We start from the raw sequence: 23,106 nt of genomic DNA on the forward strand, positions 1-23,106 counted from the left end.
TTACAGCGTAAACTCAATGTTAGCTAGTAACAAGAAAAGCTACATTGACATTTTCTGTTCCCATAAATTCCCTCTCAACATAAGCCTTGATCAGCTCTTGCACTGATAGGCTAGTGTCACTGGAGAGGTGAGAGATGAAGCATCCACATAAGAGTGATTATTGAAGAAGGTGGCTTCCTCTTCTTTACCTTTTAGGTGGTGGCACCACAAAGTTCACCTGAGAACAAGGATGAGCCAAGCTTAATGATGAGCTAACTCCTGGACCCTGGGGTTGACAGAGGGCATCTTCTTTGAGGGGTGTTCTGTCCTTACGTGGGTCTCTATTGATGTTGATTGGGTTTTTATTTAAGTATTCAAAGGAGATTTTCCTTTATCTGACCTCCATAGCTCATTGTACCCCTAATTGTAAAAATATGTACATGTTTAGTGAAATGTATTAAAACTTTGACAGTGTTTGCTTTGTAAGAAATAAGATACAAAAAGTAGGATGGATACACCTCTACTTTGCCTTGGAAGTTCTCCATTTAAAATCTCTCTTTAATCTCCAATTATTATAATCATTATAAAGATGAAAATGTTTATTACATTATTTTAAACTTCAATAAAGCTTTAATTGACCTGGATGTATTATCTTTCCATGCAACAGGTGGTGAAATTTACCAAGTCCTTTGAATTGATGTCCCCTAAGTGCAGTGCTGATGCAGAGAACAGGTAGGGCTTGTGGGGTTCATGTTTGTCTTTTGATGTTCTTTGGTCCTTGGTGTTAGCAGCATTGCATAATTCTTAGAAGATAGTAGTAGTTCTTTTTGTTAGCAAGTACAACCAAATATCACTCTTCTGTATTTCAGGGCTTAAATCAAAACTATAGCTCAAAAATAAATGTGTATATATTTAGTTTGCAGTCAGTTTTTAGGGCCAAATTTTAGTACTTGTAATAGGATTAAAATATTGCCTTGAGCCTATAGTCTTCTTTTCCCTGAACTTTGTAAATTTTGTTTGTTTGTTTTGTTTTTTAAGATGGAGTCTCGCTTTGTTGCCCAGGCTGGAATGCAGTGGCATGATCTTGGCTCACTGCAGCCTCTGCCTCCTGGATTCAAGTGATTCTCCTGCCTCAGCCTCCTGAGTAACTAGAATTACTGGGGTGTCCATACCTGGCTAATTTTTGTATTTTTAGTAGAGACAAGGTTTCACCATGTTGGCCAGGCTGGTCTTGAACTCCTGACCTCAAGTGATCTGCCTGTCTTGGCTCCCAAAGTGCTGGCATTGCAGGTGTGAGCCACTGCACCCAGCCACCTTGTAAGGTTTTGAAATAAATCTTAAGATATTCTGCCGACTCCTGAACTTCAAATCCAAGTCATTTAGGTAAGTTAATATGGAATAGTACTGGAACAAACCTATTTTCTTTAAGCCAACAGTTTCCATTTCTCTTCACATCACATATTTGACTAAATCTTTTAATAAATAAAGGAAAATTTTGGATAGATCCTAGCTGTATGGACTGCCTAATTTTCTGCTTTATTTTGGCCCTTTGTTTCTCTTCCTCCCTTTTGTCTGCCCATATTTGGCCAATAACATCCTTTTGGAAAAATGACTGAAGGTTTTCAGTAATTTGCTTTTTGTTTTGACTGGCGTCTTTGAGGCTGTAACAGGGTAGAAGTGAAGATTGCAAGCAATCAGTGAATTTCTCTTAGCTTTTTACTGCCTTGAATAAGAGCCATGTTGCTGCAAAAATTCCCTTTGGTTGCTCCCTCCAGAGGAAGTGTTAATAAATAGTGAAATTAACCAAAATGCAGACATGGAGAAAGAATTGTAAAGTACTCAGGGCAGTATGATGATGATCACAATGACGATGACATTGGTACTAAAATATATGCAACTTCGATTTTTCTTAATGCTAGGTGTTCCATGTAGTATGCTAAATGATTCATAAGCATTTAATCCCCAAAACAATCTTCTGAAGTAGGTGTTCCCCACATGTGACAAAGGAGAAAACCAAGGTTCGTCAAGTTTAAGTAACTTGTTTGAGGCCCCACAGCCACTAAGTAGTAGCCACCAAGGACAAGATCACCTAGCTAAGACTCTTCAGAACTCTGAAGTTTGATTCCATAGCTACACATCATTTAAAATCTGGTAGTTGATCTCATCTGGTGAATACCTATTGGGTTAATGCTTCCCAAATCTAATGGGTCAATAAGAATCAGGCTTAGACAAGTTAGTAGAAACTAAATTCTCAGGACCCACGCTGAGAGATTCTGATTCAGTACTTCGGAAGTGAAGTCCTAAAGGTCTATATGATCTAAAGGCCCTCTGGGTAATACCTATTTCAAGATGTCATAGTTAAGAGCAATTTGATTTTTATATCTATCATTACCTTTAAATTAAAAAAATAGGAACAAGTAAATAAAAAGTAAATTACTTTTTATCAAGTGCATGAAGTTTAAAAGCTGCCTTTGCTACATACTATATAACTCCATTTACAGGGCATTCTTAAGACGTCAAAATTATAGGAAAAGAAAGCAAATCCGTAGTTTCCAGGGGCAGGAGATGGAGAGAGGGGTTGACTTCAAAGGGGTAGAGGGTTGTGATGGAACCATTCTGTATCTTGCTTGCAGTGGTGATTATACAACTATATTTGTCAAAACTTGCAGCAATCTACCCAAAAAAGGGTGAATTTTACTGTCTGTAAATAATACCTTAAAATGGAAATTGAAATGGCAAAAAGAGGTCTTTGGTAAGAGGTTTTATATTCATAAAAATGAATTTTATGTTCACATCTATGTCTGTGTTCACATCTATATCTTTTGACCCTTTGTTTCTTTTCCTCCCTCTTGTTTGTTCATATTTATGTTCACATTCATATCTCATACCAGCTAATCTATATGTAACAAAGATATTTAAGCGTAAAAAGTTACTAGTGGTATATTTGGCAATTTTCCTGAATTGTTGTGAAACAACGTGAAATACAATAGAAAAATATCTATTCATGCCGATTTATTTAGCTATTCATTACCGCATATAAGTTCTGTCTCTCATATATGAGAAAGCAAAGCTTTATTGAGTTACTAAAACACTTTGAAGTCCTAATGCTTCAATATTGTTATTTTTTATGCTGCTGAACATGTTCTCATGGTCACTTCATAGTTAAATACTTCTTTTTTTTATTATTATTTTTAATGCTGAGAGAACTTCCATGTCAAAATGAAATGACCAAAGACCTAGACTGCCCTTGGCAAACTTTCTGCTAATAAAAGAAAGAAAGGTCAGGTTTTCTTTAAAGAGACATTTGAAAAGTGCCTTTGAACTTTGACATTATGAGGTAGTCTTATTCATCATTCTATTTATGGCTTTTAAGTTAATGTAGAATGATCATTTATCTCAGAAGACCTTTCCATCATTGTCCAGTAATTTTCCTTTTGTAGAAGATGTGGGTTCCTTCAGTCATTTATTGGAAGTTAAAGGAACCAAGACCAGTGACTCCAGAATTTACTTCACCAGTGACATGGAAAGGACATTGAGATGGGCTATGAGTCTACAAATCACAGCCTGATCGCACAGCCTGATCTTTCCTTTAACCTTTCATCATTTAACATTTTAGATATAGATGATGTCTATTCTGTTAGATACTTCAGTCCTCTGAACATCAGTCAGAGTTATAATAGTGTAGTTTTTAGAAGACAGTTTCTATGGCTCCTTGTAACAATGTTTCAGGGTACTATTTTAATGCTGATGAACTCTGCTTTGAAGCTTGCAGATTTTTATAGGTAGTCCTTAAAGCCTTTTTTTTTTTAATAAAAACCAGTTTTGCTGACTCATCACTTTTGCTTAGTGTCTTTTGCAGCTTTGTCATTGCTAGTCTCTTGGTGGTCTCCGTGCAATGAGTACCAACCAGTTCAAGAGCTGGGAATGATTTGATCCATCCCCCTCCATGAGGTGTGTGCATCTCTTCTAGGACATCATTGGTAACACCCCAAGTGACAGGATTCTCACTATGTCATGATAGCCTTCTTGCATTTATAAGAGGTTCTAGTAGCTAGAAAGGCATTTTATGTTGAATTATATTCCTATAACTTCTATCTGTTTATTCTAAATTTGTTCCTTGGAGACAATTATTCCTTCCTTCAACAGTCATATGTTGAGTACCTACTCTATGCTAGGTGATAGGGCTGCACAGTTTTTTTAAATTAGCGGTCTCTGTCCTCAAGGATCTCAAGGCCAATGAACAGTGGTGGGAGTGGGTTAAGAATATAATACAAACATAACCAGATTTCACCAGGCCTCCAGACTATTGCTTTAAATAAACAGAGTCACATTAATAGTTATAATTTATATATTTGGCTACTTAGGCATTTATCCTATGTAGTATAGCATAAGACCCCTAGTCCCTTGTAAAAGCCATCCTTGAAGTATTACTGGAGTTTCTAAGATTTCTCTTTTTAGAGATAGGACCTCACTGTGTTTCCCAGGCAAGAGCGCAGTAGTGCAATCATAGTTCACTCTAAACCTTGAACTCATGGGCTTAAGTGACCCGCCCATCTCAACCTCCCAATTACCTAGGACTACAAGTACATGCTACCACACCTGGCTAATTTTTTTTTTAGACAGAGTTTTGCTCTTGTTGCCCAGGCTGGAGTGCAATGGCATGATCTTGACTCACTGCAACCTCCTCCTCCCAGATTCAAGTGATTCTCCTGCCTCAGCCTCCCAAGTAGCTGGGATTACAGGCATGCACTGCCATGCCCAACTAATTTTTGTATTTTTAGTCGAGACAAGGTTTCTCCATGTTGGTCAGGGTGGTCTTGAACTCTCGACCTCAGGTGATCCACCCTCCTCGGCCTCCCAAAGTGCTGGGATTACAGGCGTGAGCCACCATGCCTGGCTAATATTTAAGTTATTTTGTAGAGACAGGGATCTCACTGTGTTGCTCAGGCTGGTCTCAAATTCCTGGGCTTAAGGAATCCTCCTGCTTTGGCCTCCCAAAAGTGCTGACATGAGCCACCATGCCCTGCCTAAGACTTTTTTTAACTAATTTATTACTGACTCATTATTTCTTCCAAGTTGTCACCCATAAATTCTCTCCCTCTGGCTGTGACAGAGCAGTGTCCTATGATGTGGGCTTCCTTGCCCACTCCAGAATTCCCATGGGCATAACTGCACTCCTCATCAGAGCTGTGCCACAGCTCCCCAGCACTGTTTTAGATGCACTGGTGACCTTCACGAATCTGGGGAAGGCTGGATGATTTGTGCAGAAATGGGAAGAAGGCTTACTTTCTCTTCCAGGTGTCAGTCTGTTACCTGGTCCCTCAACAGCCCTGAGCGTACCCATTTTTTTACATGCCTTTAAATTCCTAAAGCTTTTGTTAGATGTTAACCTACAGAGATCAAGTGCACGTAGGGAGAGGAATGCACAAGAGAAAAAGTACAGGACAGAGTGCTTGAGTAGCCTGAATGTTAAACCTTTTATGAGGACACAGTACTTTCTCCGAGTTCCCTGGTAATGAGTATTGATGATTCCTGTCCTTTAGAGAACCAGTACACTCAAGGAATGATGAGATAATCTGGTACATTTTAGAACAATAGGGAGTTAGAACTAAAAGAGATTCTATTTCCAGAATGAATACTTTTTCACTAACTGGGAAAATACAGATATTTGCTTCATGAGCATATGGGAAGAAAAGGAGCCAGCTCTTAAGGTTGGTTAATATCAACAGAAACAACAGGACACTATTTCTGAGTTTTATTATGTGCTAAGTACTATACATGAATTATCTCACTTTTTCCTATATTACAGGTAAGAGTTAAAAAAATATATCCTGAGTAATACAGTAAGTTACAGAGGCAATATCTGAAACCTAGTTAGCCTGGCCCTGGCACTAATCCCCTCAGCCATTACATTTATTATTCGCAAGCGGATTACCAGGAAAATTCAGTAGAATTGCTGAAAGAGCACAATGCCTGGCACATAGTAGTTGCTTAATGATTTGAAAGCACTTTTTTCTTACACTGAACATGTTGAAAGTCATGATGGTATCTTACTACCAGTGATGTCTTAGTGGCTGTTGGTGACACAGTTGTTTCCTGTGCATGTGCAAATTTGGTCAGAGCTGTTTGTGTTGTCACTTCAGTTGTGTATTGTACGTTGTTGGTACTACACAGATTGGACTTAAATGCTGGTTAATATGTCTCCAATGACATTACAGTATGGTCTAGCATTTAAATAAAAAGTTACTGTTTTTGCAGAAAAACATGGAAACAGGAAGTGGAGTGTAAATTTGATATTAGTGATGAAAATATTTATTTTTGGAAAACTGGTCCTATTTCTGTATGTTCTTTCAAATCAACAATGAAGGAAGAAACTCTCAAGAAGATGAAGTGGAGCTATGTTTTGTTACTGAAATACATCTACAAGGGTCACTTAACACACGCCAAGTTATGCAACTGAAGGCAGAATACATTACCAAAGCTCTCACAATAAATGAAAGAAATTTCAAAACAAGAAGAGGCTGATATAATCAAACTCTTGCATGATGCAGGACTGTTACTAAGATGTGGAACATCAATTTGTCAAAAATTTTCAACTGATTGGAAACTGCTTAATGTCCAGTGACATGCAATTCAATTTAGGAAAAACTAGGAATTTAGTCAAATTGGAAATGCTGAGAAAACTTCAGTGTCCTTTGACATGCCTGCCAATTCCAAGAGTACCAAAACAATTAACACTGAGAACATAGATGACACAATGTACAGCATTTCAGTGTGATGTCATGCATGATGTCAGATGGTCAAAACTTGTCACCATATTTCATTTTGAACAACAATATCAAACCAAGTGTGGGAGGCAGAATGTTGCCGCCTGAGATACTCACCACTTGTCATGTATTCACATTATATTACAAGCCAAAGAGATTACAGAGATAATTAAAATTACTAATCAATTGATGTTAAAATAAGGAAATTATTCTGTATTATCTAGTTGAGTCTAACGTAATCACGTGAACCCTTAAAGCAGAGCCTTCTCCCAATTGAGGGCACAAAAGAAAATTGAAGAGGCACAACAGAAGGGAAAAGTCAGAGATATGCATGAGCAGGTTTCAACACATGTTGCTGGTTTCAATACAGACAGGGCCAAATGCAAGGAAATCTGGACCTCAGTCCTACAACTGCAAGGAGCTGAATTCTGCCAACAGCCTGAATGAGCTCCATTCTTCCCCAGAGCCTCCAGAAAGGAATGCAGGTCTGTCAATTCCTTGATTTTGGTCTTGAGAGATCCTGAGCAGCAAATCCAGCCATGTCATGATGAACTTGTGACTTCCAGCCCTCTGAGATAATAAATAGATGTTGTTTTAAGCTGCTATATTTATAGTAACGTTATGCAGAAATGGGAAATGAATGCACTTTTAGTGTATGAGTTTGAACCCGTTCTCTTATGAAAATGAAATTGAAGTCAGTGCTATTATCTTGTGTGTGCACTCATGCATGTGTGCACGTACACACACATAGAGATGAATGACAGGTGAGCTGATGAATGAGTGGTATACAGCCATGTGGAAAGATGGCCAGGAGTCTTACTTAACCTTCCAAGTTATGTTACCTGTTGATGCATTTTTTAGACATGTATCTACATAGTTAATTTCTAGTGGCAAGACTGGACATTAGCAACCTTAAAATTGCAGCTAACAAACCAAGGAAAGACTACTTGAGGAAGAAATATGAGTTTGGTTTTATCTAAAAACCCTCCAATGACATCTACTAAGTTCAATAAATGATGACATCAAAACTTACAGGAGAGTGTCAGCAGAAAGAAATTTCTGGAGATGATAGCAGAGCACTTTTAAAGATATGTGCTACATCATTAATATTCCATTGGCTTAGAGGATAAGATCTGTGAACACTGATGACTGAATTGAGAAGTGATTCAGAAGAATGACACTCTTTATTTTCCTTAGTGTATAATCAACTTGTATAGTTTCACATTTTCCTTCAAGAATGGTGTATGATACAATTTATATCTAATCTGAAAGATTTTTTAAAATAAGATTAAAATATTCTAAGTAATAATACATTGCCTCATAGCATTTTTTTTCTTTTAGTGATTTGACAACAGTGCACCTTACCATTGATACTATCATAGATTCAATGACATAATGACCCTAGATCCGCTTTGTTTTTCCTGTGGCTCTTCCACCCCTTAGCTCATCTACATATCCCCCCAAGAGTACATACACCTCAACTTTGAGAAGCACCTAGAGAGTTTATAGTTTCTTTAAATTTTAAGATTAGACAGCCCTGTGACTTTTCTCAACATTAGTTTTCTGCATTGTATTTTTTAGGTTAGAAAAGTGAAACTTCTGTTTCAATGCCTTATTGGTTTTTATTTTCTTTACACATTTGTGTGGAATCTAGTTTTGCAAAACATTTGCTAGATTACCCCTTCTAGCAAATGGTTTGCAGCCATTCCTGACTTCTCTGCAACTCTTCCTTTAGCTTTCTGGCCACCATGACCTAAATCCTATCATTTTTTTAAAGAGAATTGACTTCCACGAGACGTAGCTCTAGTGAGACAAACCACAGGATGAGCTCTGTAGTTAGTCCAAGGGTCTCTTAGGACGACTCCCAGGGATGTCTGGGTTACCACTCCTTGTCTTTGTCCAGCAGCAATGATACATTCAGGAATTAACTTGGAATAGACTATATTAGACTGTAGAGAAAAAGTATGATGAGTGAGGATTTTGTTTACTCCTGAGTGTGCTATTGTACCCTGCAATCATATTGCACTTTTTTTTTTTTTTTTTTTTTTTTTTTTTGGGACAGAGTATCCCTCTGTCGTCAGGCTGGAGTGCAGTGGTGCAATCTTGGCTCACTGCAACCTTTGCCTCTGGGGTTCAAGCGATTCTCCTACCTCAGCCCCCCAAGTAGCTGGGACTACAGGTGCATGCCACCATGCCCAGTTAACTTTTGTATTTTTAGTAGAGACAGGGCTTCACCATGTTGGCCAGGATGATCTTGATCTCTTGACCTTGCGATCTGTCTGTCTCAGCCTCCCAAAGTGCTGGGATTACAGGTGTGAGTCACCTTGCCCAGGCCACGTTGCACATTTTATAACTCTGAGATGTACCTGGCTTACATGAGGTGAAGTCCAGTACCTAATCAGATTATGAATATGATTCTGGGCCTGGAGGAACGTCTCCATGTACCAGAAGGTTTTATGTGACTCACCCCATTTGGACATTATCACTCAAAAGCATACAACCCTGATGAATCTTTTGGGAATCAGAAATTCTGTTTCTACTTTGAAGAATGTTACTAAATGTCTTTATGTAAATTCTGGCTGTGCCAACTTTATTGTGTATCTCTTAGATCATGACTTTCAAACCTTTTCTGATGCAATCCATGACAAAACTATCCAAACCTAGGTAGTGTATATAAATATGCACACAAGTATACACATATATATCTAAGACAAATATTTTATGAAACTATACTTACCTTTACTATGCATCTATATTCTGATCTATTCTTTTAAAAAAAGAAAAACCAAACTAAAACATCTGCTGTCATGGCCCACAAAATAGATTTCATGATTTATACTTTGTAGTGACCCACAGTGTGAAAAACACTGCTTTAGACTTACAAGCCTTGTCTGATTTGCCCATGCAGTGCTTGTGGCCTCAATCAGTACCTATATTGGTTATTATTAAATACAGTGATTGCATGAAACTGGTATTTCCCAAGCATTCCAAGAACTACTTCACTCAAATATTTGTTATCCTTCAAATTAGACACCTTGGAGAGTGATTTGTTTGTGTAAGTCTTTCATACATCTGTTCAGTACAAGTGAATACAATGTATCTCTGGAATCCCAGGAACACATGCAGACACATTTGGTCCTACCAAGGCCTTTCAGCTACCTTCTTCAAGTTTTGTACTGTAGTCATTCTTAGACATACATTCATGTGTCACTTCCTTGCCCTGCAAAGAACATATGCCAATATTAGATGAGCAAAAGGTTTTTCAGGAGAAAAACTGTGAAGGCTAAAGAGAGCAGAATCAGCCGTAGATGGGGAGAGAATTTGACCATGGTGCTCTGTGGAAGAAGAGAGACAAGTAAGGAGTGAATATGAAGAGTCTTTGGTCATAGTGTGGTTTGGAAAAAATTGCTGCCGGGCCAATGGGAAGTCCCGAGCAGAATTTGCCAGTTGGAGAAATCATGCATCCACAGGAGTGACCTAGTTCCTACCCTCACCACACTCAGTCATTGGCAGGAAACAGCTCCAAGGGAAGCTTGGACCCAGAGGTGGTCAATCAGCTATGCTTCCTGATGAGGTTCTCCTAAAGAAAGATGTGAGGGCCAGGCGCGGTGGCTCACGCCTGTAATCCCAGCACTTTGGGAGGCCGAGGCAGGTGGATCACGAGGTCAAGAGATCGAGACCATCCTGGTCAACATGGTGAAACCTCGTCTCTACTAAAACTACAAAAAATTAGCTAGGCATGGTGGCGCCTGCCTGTAATCCCAGCTGCTCAGGAGGCTGAGGCAGGAGAATTGCCTGAACCCAGGAGGCGGAAGTTGCGGTGAGCTGAGATCGCGCCATTGCACTCCAGACTGGGTAACAAGAGCGAAACTCTGTCTCAAAAAAAAAAAAAAAAGAAAGAAAGAAAGATGTGAATGGGGCATCTCCATGGCTATAGCATTTTGGTGGGCTACTCAATAAGTATCACTTGAGTGTACTAATTATTCTTATCTTGAGATGTAATTATTTAAATATTTTTTTTTCTTGAGATGTAATTCGCATACCACAAAATCAACCTTTTAATGTGTTCAATTCAGTGGTTTTTAGTATATTCACAAGATGGTGCAGCCATATCACTGTCTGTTTCCAGAACATTTTCATCACCCCAAAAAAGAAACACTACTAATTAGCAGCCACTCCCCTCTCTTCCCTCCTCCCAGGCCCTAGCAACTGCTAATCTACTTTCTGCCTCAATGGATTTGCCTATATTGGACATTTCACGTAAATGGAATTATACAATATGTGACCATTTGTGCTTGGTTTCTTTCACTTAACAAAATGTTTTCATATTCATTCATGTTGTACATGCACTTTATTCCTTCATTCATTTTTATGGTTGAATAATATTCCATTGTTTGGATATATCATGTTTTTCTTATTCATCAGTTAATGATGTTGTTTATATTTTTTTGGCTATTAAGAATAATGCTGCTATAAACATTCATATGCAAAGTTTTGAGTGCACATATATTTTCAGTACTCTTGGGTATAGGCCTAGAAGTGGAATTGCTAGGTTATGTGGTAACTCTCTGTCTAACTTTTGGACCAACTGTCAGACTGTTTTCTACAGTGGCTATACCATTTTACATTCCCAACGACAAACAATGAGGTTTCCATTTTGATGCTTATCAACACTTACTTTTCTTTCTGTCTTTCTTTTAGTTATAGCCACCTTAGTGGATGTGACATCGCATTTCATTGTGGTTTTTGTGCTTTTGGGGGCAGGGGGGGATTGGATGGAGTCTTGCTCTGTTGCCCAGGCTGGAGTGCAGTGGTGCAATCTCGGCTCACCACAACCTTTGCCTATTAGGTTCAAGTGATTCTCCTGCCTCAGCCTCCTGAGTAGCTGGGATTACAGGCACCAGCCACCATGCCTGACTAATTTTTATATTTTTAGTAGAGACTGGGTTTCACCCTGTTGGCCAGGCTGGTCTTGAACTTCTTTTTTTTTTTTTTTTTTGAGACCGGGGTTTGCTCTTGTTACCCAGGCTGGAGTGCAATGGCTCGATCTCGGCTCACTGCAACCTCCGCCTCCTGGGTTCAGGCAATTCTCCTGCCTCAGCCTCCTGAGTAGCTGGGATTACAGGCACGCGCCACCATGCCCAGCTAATTTTTTGTAGTTTTAGTAGAGACGGGGTTTCACCATGTTGACCAGGATGGTCTCGATCTCTTGACCTCGTGATCCACCCACCTCGGCCTCCCAAAGTGCTGGGATTACAGGCCTGAGCCACCGTGCCTGGCCAGTTTGTTTGTTTTTAATAGTCATGCTTTTTAAAATTACAGTGCTATTCAGGCTCAGAATTCTAAGCCTAAACATTATGTAGTGGCAAGAAGTGAATGACCACTGGAAAGTGATGACCCATATGATTACTTTTAAGTAGCAATGCAAAAGGGAACTTCATTTCCCCATTGTATCTTGTTGGTGCTTTTGTAAAAAATTAGTGACCATACATGGTTTGGATTTATTTCTAGGCTCTCTATTCTGTTCCACTGGCTTGTGTGTTAGTTTTTATGTCAGTACAATACTGTTTTTATTACTACAGCTTTGTAATATAATTTGAAATCAGGAAATGTGATGCCTCCAATTTCATTTTTCTTTCTCAGTATTGTTTTGGCTATTTGTGGTCTTTTATGGTTTTGTACAAATTTTAGGACGGTTTTTTTTTTTTTTTTCTGTGAAGAATGCCAGTGGAATTTTGATAGGTATTATACTGAATTTGGATATTCTTTGGGCAGTAAGGACATTTTAACAATATTAATTCTTCCAATCCAGGAGCATAGGATACCTTTCCATTTATTTGTATTTTCTTCAGTTTCTTTCATCTAGTTTTCAGTGTACAGATCTTTCACCTCCATGATTAAAGTTATTTCTCAGTATTGTTTTATGCTATAGTAAATGGAATTGTTTGCTTGATTTCTTTTTCAGTTAGGTAGCTGTTTGTGTATAAAAATGCTACTGATTTTTGTATGTTGATTTTTGTATCCTTCAATTTTACTCAATTCATTTATTAGGTCTAACAGTTTTTTGGTGGAATCTTAGGAGATTTTTACATATAGAATTATGTCACCTGCAAATAGAGATAATTTTACTTCTTCCTTTCAGTAAATATACTTTATAATTCCTTGGAGAGGCATCTCCTAGTAGTTTTGATTTGCATTTTCCTAATGGCTAACAATGTTGTACATTTTTCATGTGCTTATTGGCCATTTGTATGTCTTATTTAGGGAACGTCTATTCAAATACTTTATCATTTTCAGCTGTGTTAATTGTCCTTTTATTTCTGAGTTGTAAGAGTTTGCGGTATACTTTGTATACAAGTCCCTTATCAGATTTATGATTTATGTATATTTGCCTCCATTCTGAGTTGTCTTCTCACTTTCTTGATGGTGTTTATTGAAGCACAAAAGTTTTTTGTTCAATTTATAAATTTTTTATTTTGTTACTTGTACGTTTGGCATTATATCAAAGAAATCATTGTTTAATGTAAGCACATGAATACTTATGCCCATGTGTTGTTCTAAAAGTTTGATAATTTTAGCTTTTGTATCTAGGCCTTTGATCTACTTTCAGTTATATTTTTGTAATAGTGTGAGATAGAAGGTCCACTTTCATTCTTTTGTACATGGACATCCAGTATTTCAGCCCCATTTGTTGAAAAGACTATTCCTTCCCAATTTATTTGTCTTGCCACCCTTGTGGAAAATCAACTGACCATATAGGTTTATGAGATTCTCAACTTTACTCCTTTAATCTGTGTGTCTATCTTCATGCCAGTATCACATTGTCTTGGTTACTGTATCTTTGAAGTAAGTTTTAAAATCTGAAAGTGTGAGTCCTGAGGGCTTTTTTTTTTTTTTTCCTGTGGTGGGCGGTGGGGGGGGTGGGAATTGCATTGAATCCATCAATGAATTTGGAGAGTATTGCAATCTTAAAAAAGTTATATTCCAACCCATGTATATAAGTTGTCTTTCCTTTATTTGTATCTTCTTTAATTTCTTTCAGCAATATTTTGTAGTTTTAAGTGTAAATGACTTACACTTCTTTTGATACATTTATTCCTGTTTTATTGATACTATTGTAAATGAAATTTTCTTAATTTTTGATTTGTTCAATGTTTGTGTGTAGAAATACAGCTGAGTTTTGCATATTGATCTTATATCCTGTAACCTTGTTGAACTCATTTATTATATCTAATAGTTTTTTGATGAATTCCTTAAAATTATCTGTATATGAGATTTTATCACCTGGAAAAAGAGATCATTTTACTTCTTTCTTTCTAGTCTGAATGGCTTTTAATTTTTTTCTCTTGCCTGATTGCATGTCTAAAACCTCCAGTACATTGTTAAATAGATAGCCAATATCTTTGTCTGATTCCTGATGTTAAAGGTAAAGCATCCAGTCTTTTACCATTATGGTGTTAGCTGTACATTTTTTGTAAGTGTCCTTTTATCAGTTTGAGGAAGTTCCTTTCTATTTCTAGTTTGTTGAATGTTGAGTGGCACAAAAGCATGTTGGATTTTGTTAAATACTTTTTTTTCTATTGAGATAACCACTTGATTTTTGTCTTATATTCTATTAAGATGGTATATTACATATATTGATTTTTTTATGTTAATCCAACTTACATTATTGGAATAAATGCCATTCATTCATGGTGTGCATATCTTTTTAAATATTCCTGGATGTCATTTACTAGGTATTTTTTGAGAACTTTTGCATATATATTCATTAGGGTCTATAGTTTTCTTGTGATATAGATTTGGTTTCAGTGTCAGGGCAATGCTAGCCTCATAGAACGAGCTGGGAAGCAGTCTCTCCTTTTTTCATTTTGAAGAGTTTGTTAAGGACTGACATTTAAAAAAAAAAGTCTTCTTTAAACATTTGGTGCATTTCACCAGTGAAGCCATCTCTTCCCGAGCTTTTCTTTGTGGAAATATTTTTAATTATCAATTTAACCTCTCTAATTATTATAAGTTTATGCTAATTTAAAAATTCTCCTTGAGTTGTTTTGACACTTGTTTTATGACCTAACATATGGTCTATAATTGTTACCTAATTTGTTGGTATACCATTATTCACATTATCCGTAATATTCCTTTATAATCTTATTACTGTAAAGTTGGTAGTAAAGTCACTCTTTCATTTCTTATCTTAGTGATTTGAGACTTCTTTCTTTTTTTCTTGGCAAATCTAGCTAAAGGATTACCAATTTTATCTTTTCAAAAAACAAATTTTTGTTTTGTTGATTTTCTTTATTGTTTTCTGTTTTCTAGTTTTTTTTATTCCCCCTCTAGTCTTTATTATGTTCTTTCTGTTTGCTTTAGGTGTGACTTGCTCTCCTTTTTCTAGTATCTTAAGGTGGAGGATGAGGTTATTGATTTGAGACTTTATTTTTCTTTTTAATGCTGGCATTTATAGCCATCAGTTTCTTCCTAAGTACCGCTTTTCTTCTTCCAATGTATTTCGGTATGCTGTAGTTTGTTTTCATTCAAAATATTTTCTAATTTCCCTTTGATTTCTTCTTTAACTCTTGATTTATTAGAAGTATTGCTTTATTTTCAAATATTTGTGAATTTCCCAAACTTTTTTTTTTTCTAATTCTATCCCATGGTTTTTGGAGAATATTTTTTTTTTTTTTTATCATGTGAGCCTTCTTAAACTTATTGAGACTTTTTTTTGACCTAACGTATGGGCTATCCTAGAGAATGCTCCTTGTGCTCTTGAAACAAATATATATTCTGCCATCAGGTGGAGTGCTCTATAGATGTCTATCAGGTCTAGTTGGTTTATAGTGTTGTTCAAGTCTTCTACTTCCTTGTTAATCCTCTGTCTAGTTGCTCTATTATAGAAAGTGGGATTTTGAAGACTCTGCTATTATTATTGTTGAATTATCTATTTCTCCCTTCAGTTTTCTCAGTCTTTGTTTCATATGTTTTAGGGATGTGTTATTAAGTGTATGCTTATTTATAATTGTTACATTTTCTTATTGGTTTGATCCTTTGCCATTATCAAATATCATTCTTTATCTCTAATAACCTTTTCTCAAAAAATAAAATTAAAAACTGAAACTAAAATAAACCTCTTATGTCTGACATGAATAGCCACTTCAGCTCTCTTTTGCTACTGTTTGCATGGTATAATATATATACTTGTTTCATTTTTTTACCTTAACCTAGTCATGTCTTTCAATCTAACGTGTGTCCCTTGTAGGCAGCATAAAATTGGATCATGTTATTTTATCCATTCTACTGATCTCTGCCTTTTGATTGGTGTGTTTAATCTATTTACATTTAATGTAATTAGTGATAAAATAGGATTTACATCACCTTTTCTGTATTTGTTTTCTACATGCCTTCTGCCCTTTGTATTCCCCTATTCATTCTTTACTGCCTTCTTTTGTGCTAAATAAATAAATATTTTCTTTCTTTTTAAAGATGTTTTGTGGGTACATGGGAGATGTATATACTTATGGGATACATGAGATGTTTTGATACCATGTGAAATTGGCACTTCATGGAGAATGGAGTATCCATACTCTCAAGCATTTATCCTTTGAGTTACAAACAATCCAATTACATTCTTTAAGTTATTTTAAAATATACAATTAAGTTATTATTGACTATGATCACTCAGCTGTGCTATTTCAAATAATAGGTATGATATGATTTCCATTAATATTTTGAATGTATGTACAAAAGTTCATTTAAATACTTTGTCTAGTAAGTCCAACATCTTGGCTTACTTAGGGACAGTTTTGATGGACTGTTTTTTCTATATATGGAGCATCCTTTATTATACCTTTGCATGTCTTATAAATTTTTCTTGAAAGCTGGCTGTTTTGAATAATATAATGTGGAAACTGGAAATCAAGTCCGTCCCCTCACCCCATCATCTAAAGTTTGTTGTCATTTTTGTTTGTTGCTATTACTGTTGTCACTGCTATTTGTTGTTCAGTGACTTTCTAGAACTAATTCTTTAAAGTTGTATTGTTTTTGGGATATGGCAACTGAAGGTTCTGCTCAGTTAGCTTAGTTGTTAGCTAATGATTGGACAGAGATTTTCTTAAAAGCCTGAACCAATAAGTCTTCCAGCCTTTGCTGAGGAACTCTGTGTGCATGTGAGGATGCCTTAAATAACATCAATTTTATTTAGTTTTCATTTTCTATGACAGCAATTTTACTTAGTTTTCATTTTCTACTTATACAGAGCTTCAAAATCTGCTAGAAATGAGAGCCTTCTCAGTTCTTTCCTGGACATTCATACAGCTGTGTGTGTGTGTGTGTGTGTGTGTGTGTGTGTGTGTGTGTGTTGTATATATTCTAGATATCTATGAATATGTACAAGCTTTTCAGAGCCTTCTGGGAGTATCTCATTCCCAAGCTTATCTCATTAAGTTTTTTGCTCAGCTTCTTGTTAGCTGCAAGTGTTATCACCACCTAAAGCAATTGCCGTGTTAAACACTTGCTGCTGACTTTCCCCACAAAAATCACTGGGGGTAAAGGCTGTTCTCAATGAACAAGCTCTGAGTCAGGTCAAATAAAGACAAGCTCTGGAAACGGAGGTTTCCATGGAACTGCCAAACAGGTCAAATAGTGACACTTATCTGGGTATAGAGCTTTTGGGGAGCTCCAAACGCATTCTTTCTCTGCAAGTGGCTGCTAGGCTGCTGATTTTCACAGCTACCCCAGAGATGGAGAGAGGGAGATGGAAACAACGTAAATTAAAAAGCCATAGATGTTGCTGTTTTTCCTGAGATTCAACTATAGTTGAATAAATACTCATTGGATTGTTGCAAGCCTTTGGTTAATTTCTAGAGTTCTGAAAAAGTTGATTTTGACAGTTTTTGCTAGTATTCTCACTGCTTTTATGGAGAAACAAATTTTCAGTGATCTACTCTGCCAATTTGGAACTTCTTTCCTCTTCTCTTTACTTTTTCTTTTATTTCTCTATTGCCCAAGGTAATAGGGAATGTAAGTCAAGTTTATACACTGATATGAGACAAAATATTTCCACGGTATATAATGAATGTCATATTTTTTCTGTTTTCTTCTAAATGGGTCTTCTTTCTTCTACTATGCCTCTTCTAGGAAGGATGTAATAGGTGTTTTGTGTTAATAAAAATATGCTACACATTTCAATGTCAAGGAAATGAAACAAACCTCTATAACATTAAAAAATTAAAACAGCACCATCACTATCACCACCAGTCATCTTGGAATGTAAGCAAGATTTGTGTTGCTATGTAACTTCCTTTAAACAAGGACTTTCTTTTTAACTACTGTCTAGCATATTAAGGGTTGCTGAACCTTATTTTGCCAATAATTAATGTTGCCAATTGATGAGCAAGTGATCCAGATAACCTTAGAGGTTCATTTCTACACCATTTCAGTTGTCTGGCAAGGAGGTAGCTGAACAGGTCTGAATTAGCTCGATGGAAGCCAAGACTGGTGCCAGAGGTTGAACACTGAAGCTCCCGCTTGGTGTCAAGGGCACTTCGTTTACCAGGAAGCTTCGTTGCTACAGAGTCACCCAGATATTTTCTGCCAACTTTCACTAAAGAATATGCAGAGTATATGAAGTTGGGGTGATCCAAGGAAACACTATAGGCTTGACCTAAACACATCCCTCAGGGAATCATGTTGCTTTGATACTTCTGGGATTGCATATTTTCCCCCATGCTATTTTTATAAATATACAGCATGGTACTAGTGAGGTGTGTGTCTGTGCCCCATTTGCATGATATTAAGAACTAAATTTCAGTGAAGGAGAGGAACCCCTACTGAAGTTGTATATCCTCCAAATTCATCTTAATAAGCTCAAGGAAATGTGTTTTTCAAGCATCTAGTCTTTACCTCTTAAACATATGTAATTTCCATCTTTTCTTTTTCATGGTTTTGAATATGAAGACCCAAATGCTCTCATTACCCCTATTTATTTCAGACCAATGAACTTGTCACTCTAGTAAAACTGTCACAGATGAGAATGAAAGCTATAAAAATGTTCCATGAGCAACAAGCCACAAGAATAAGTACTGAGATCAGGCATAATAAAGTAGCCTATATAGGTCAGCTGTCCCTCAGATTAATACTATGCAGTAAACAGAATTATGGCAATTTAGAATCCTTAATATAAAACCAAAACCTGGTTTTTATGTTTGACTCTCTTGCTTTAGTAGGTCTCTCATTTAACATTCTTTAATTAATATTCTAACAAATTGAATCTGCTTCATGTGTGAATGTGTGTGTGTGTGTGTGTGTGTGTGTGTGCAGGACTTGTTGGGAAGGTGGGCCCTCAATCTAGAAATATATGTGTATGTAGGTGTCCATAGCACCCTCACAGAGATATTGTGGGGCTACTTGAAACCTTTAGCAGGATAGAATCCAGACTGCTCTATTATCACCAGTTTTGCCAGCTGGCACATTTTCTCCTCAGTACTTCTCCAAATCTGATAATGATGCCACAGTCAAAAACATTTAACATCTTCTCTACTGCCCCAGGAGTTAAGCTGTTAAACAGAACATGTGTCACCTTGGTGTTTTTAATAAAAGAAAAATCTTTGTGACATAAAGAGCTGATATTTATTGAGAGCCTTCTATTCTCTATGCCGTCTTCAATATTTTATTATTTTATCCTCAAAACAGCCCTGAAAAGTGAGTTTTATTTCCCTTGTTTTCCATTATGGAAACTAAAAATTGGAGATGAGAATACAATTATCTGTAATCTCAAAGACAGGAAATATTGGCAGATTTAAAAGATTTTTTTAAAACCCTAGATTTATTCAGCTGTGAAATAACCAGGCAGTTGTCATTATATGATGCTAAATGGTAGATACCAATCACTTACAGCAATGCCATCTGACACCCATGTGAGAGTTACAACCCCACAGTGACACCAACTTGTAGTCGTGTTAAATCCCATCATTCTCATTGCAGAAGTTGAGGAAATTAAAGATAGAAAATGTGTTTTTTGGTTACCATGTCTTAATTTCTGATAATACAGAATGCTTAAAATGAGAGGAATGAAGTGTCCTCAGGCAAGACATTAAAGCAAATCTACTAACAGATCATGATAAATTTAGCAACTCTTGCAACTTAGAGCATCTTCTTCTCCTACCGCAGGGTAAGAGCTGACAGGCAGTTTCTGCTTGTTAATTACATTATTTCCCATTACTTTTTATGACTAAAAGACTTGTTCGATAACCTTCAAAGATATACTTAAGCCATTAGAAGATTATTAATGTCCCAAGACCTGGGTGTTCAAGACTCTCCTGCAGAGGTCCTAGCTTTGAGTCCCACTGGTATTTACTTAGTTCCCTAATCTCCTAATTAAACGACAACTTCAAAAAGCATTGCACAGCTGGAGGCTTCAGGAAGGATTCCAGGGAAAGACAGGCTGACCTGAGTGGGGAAAAAGTAAGGAATGCAGTTTCTTTTTGTGAACCCAACCTCAGATTGACCTCTAGTCAATGAAACAAAATGTCAAATACTACCATACAGATCAAAAATCAATATTTGGTTCGCAAAGCAAAAAAATTAAACCATCCCAAATAGTTCTTTGAGTTCCTGACTCTTTGCCTCTCCAGCTCCTAACCCTCACTGGGTAACACTCAATCTATCAGAAGGGCAATTGACAATCATTCCTTGGCCATGAGAAAATACGTTGTGTTTATGTTGAAACTTTCAGTCCCACCTTGAAATCTATTTTTAGTTAATGGTCACATTAACTAAATGATGCACTAGTGGTCATTAACTAGTTAATGTTGTGTGTTAGTTCAATCTTGAAAATGGTAAATTTGAGATGCTCAGGAGGAAGTCTCCAGAAAGTACTTAGGTATGTACATAGGGAACTCTGGACTGCTGATATAGATGAGAGTCATCTGTATGGGAAGCCAAATACTGCCTGCTGTGGGAGCTAAATGATGAGAACACTTGGACACTTTGAGAGGAACAATGCACACTGGGGCCTACTGGAGGGTGGAGGGTGGGAGAAGGAGAGGATTAAAAAAAAAACTAATGTTTACTGGGCTTCATACCTGGGTGATGAAATCATGTGTACAACAAACCCCCATGACACATGTTTACCTGTGTAACAAACCTGCACATCCTGCGCATGTACCCCTGAACTTTTAAAAAAGACACTTTAAAAACAAAAAACAAAAAGAGTCATTTATATGAATGTAGTTTTGGGTACAAAGCTTGTGCGTGGAACCACACAATATATTGGTTGGCCTCTTCCACAGTATCCTTATTCATCACTTCCACCATGTATCCTAAACATTAGCTCTATTATTTACTATACCAAAACAGAAAACCCCACACTTCTAAAGTTTTACTCATGCTATAGTCTTGTCTGAATTGTTTTTATCTTCTTTCTCTTCCAGGTGAACTCTTACATATCCTCTAAAAACCAGCTTAGACCAACTTCCACATCCTTCCATTAGGGCATTTATCACAATTAATCATCATTATTATGAGTTCCCTGAAGGTATACCCCTTTAGCTTCTGCCTATACACCTTTCTGTATAAGTAGGGGCTAGGCTAGGCTGCCATCCATCTGAGGATGGGTTTCCCTGTGTCAGCTTCCTTCAACAAAAAGGAAAATATCCTTATTCTTCACTTAATACAAGATTTGACCCACTCCTGTCCAGCACTTAGTAGAGGCCAAACTAGTGGTCATTTTTGAAGGAGTCTTGGGAGTTTGTAGTGAAGACATCTAAGTAAACCCTTATATTGAGAAGAGAAACATGAACACAAGCAGTGTAATGATTAGCACAGTTTTATTAAGATGTTTTGTCTTTTAATATAGAGACTCTTTTGAAAAGTAATGCTAAAGGTAGTCCTTTTATTTTCACACAGTTTCCTGTATTTGAACCTTCAGCTAAAACAGGATTTTCAGATAATTAAAGATGTTGAAGCCACTTGTTCTGGGGGATTTTATTTTGTCTTGTTTTGCTTTGCTTGTATCGATTTACCTCCTACACGACTCTGCAACTTGTCCACCCTGAGGTTTGTGTCTACCTCACCGGCCCTCACTTCACGGGCAGCCACATTTCAGGAATTATGTGTTTTCTGTAATAGAGCAATTCTCTTTTATCCCTCTACAGTAAATATGTTTGAGCTCATGAAGCTCTCTTTGAAGTCAGTTTGGGCCTCACATTTGGAAGCAAGATACCACTGAGAAGAACCTAAATTACATTCCTTTATATGAAACTCACTTAAAAATATATGTTTTCTTATACACTTTTTTCTAGCAAAATAACAAGATAAAAGATTTCTTTACAATTAGAGTGTTATTCCAAAATGATCCTGAGCTTAGGGAGGTCTACTTTTTTAGAGAGTTAAAATAAGCTATTAAGTGGCTAATCATGGCCTCTTAAGGAAGGTTCACTGAAGTTCAGGTGTCAACATTCTTTTACCTTTCTCAGACCCTTTTTTCAATATATTTTTTTCTGTCTGCTATTTTTTTCCTTTAAGTCAGGATTTTTTTTAATATCCCCACTATAGGGATCAAAATGGTGTTGTAGCTTGAATGTAAAAACCTTTTAAACATGGACAAATGAATTGGTTTGCTTTTTAAAAAAAAACTTTGGAAACATTTGAATGGTTTCTGAATCAACCGTTAGTCTTCAATAACAAGTGAATGTTGTTAAGGATTCTATGCCATTTTTTTCTTGTTATGCACCAATATACAGCTAATGTCTTGGCCACACACACACACACCCACCAACATTCACACCAGAATTCATTGCATGAGGAGATTGATAAGGGTCTTTGTTTGCTGAAAGAAGGAGTTGGTACATGAGTACTCCTCTAATGTGGATGGGCATCCCAGCCCTACCTTCTATGTCTACAGAGAGGGGTATGGGCAAAGGCTAAAGAAGCCGTTTAAATAGGAAACTTGTTACAGTGTCAGCACAAGCAATACGGCATTAGGGCCCAGGCACCAAAATGCTGCAGAGAGCTTGGCAGACAGTATTCTTCCCTTATTCCATGAAGCTTTGGCATTCTGGGAGCCATTGGTCAGGCTCCCTCAAGTAATTTCTAAGCAGTAGGCTTTAACAAGGAGATTTGAATGAAAGAATAAGTATCCCCAAAGATTGGAGATTAGGGAGGAATCAGAGGTGTCTATGGTCTTACAATTATGTACATGGCAAGTAAGAACCACTGAGTTGACATGAACTCATATGCACCCATAAGCTTTGGAAGCCTGGAGTAATCAAGGTTTAGTTGTGTTTCCAAACAGCAGGGAGTCTATCTTGGTTCTGGCCCAAACTGAAAATCTTAGTATTGGATTTTGGCCTTTGATATCTCTGGTGGGAGT

General features: G+C 36.9%; 2 protein-coding genes across 5 annotated transcripts in view; one reads left to right on the top strand and one right to left on the bottom strand.

Moving 5' to 3' along the window:
• RBM45 (RNA binding motif protein 45) overlaps positions 1–23,106 on the bottom strand; it is a 485,504-nt gene that overhangs the window by 201,316 nt on the left and 261,082 nt on the right. The gene's annotated exons all lie outside the window — the stretch shown is intronic.
• PDE11A (phosphodiesterase 11A) overlaps positions 1–23,106 on the top strand; it is a 385,263-nt gene that overhangs the window by 150,641 nt on the left and 211,516 nt on the right. The window contains exon 5 of the mRNA XM_032292833.1: positions 647–711. Within this exon, the coding sequence (XP_032148724.1) occupies positions 647–711 (65 nt within the window). The remainder of the gene's footprint in view (positions 1–646; positions 712–23,106) is intronic.

Source organism: Sapajus apella, unplaced genomic scaffold, assembly GCF_009761245.1.
Source record: "Sapajus apella isolate SASKATOON/1434 unplaced genomic scaffold, GSC_monkey_1.0 scaffold28, whole genome shotgun sequence".
NCBI classification, from domain to species: Eukaryota; Metazoa; Chordata; class Mammalia; order Primates; family Cebidae; genus Sapajus; species Sapajus apella.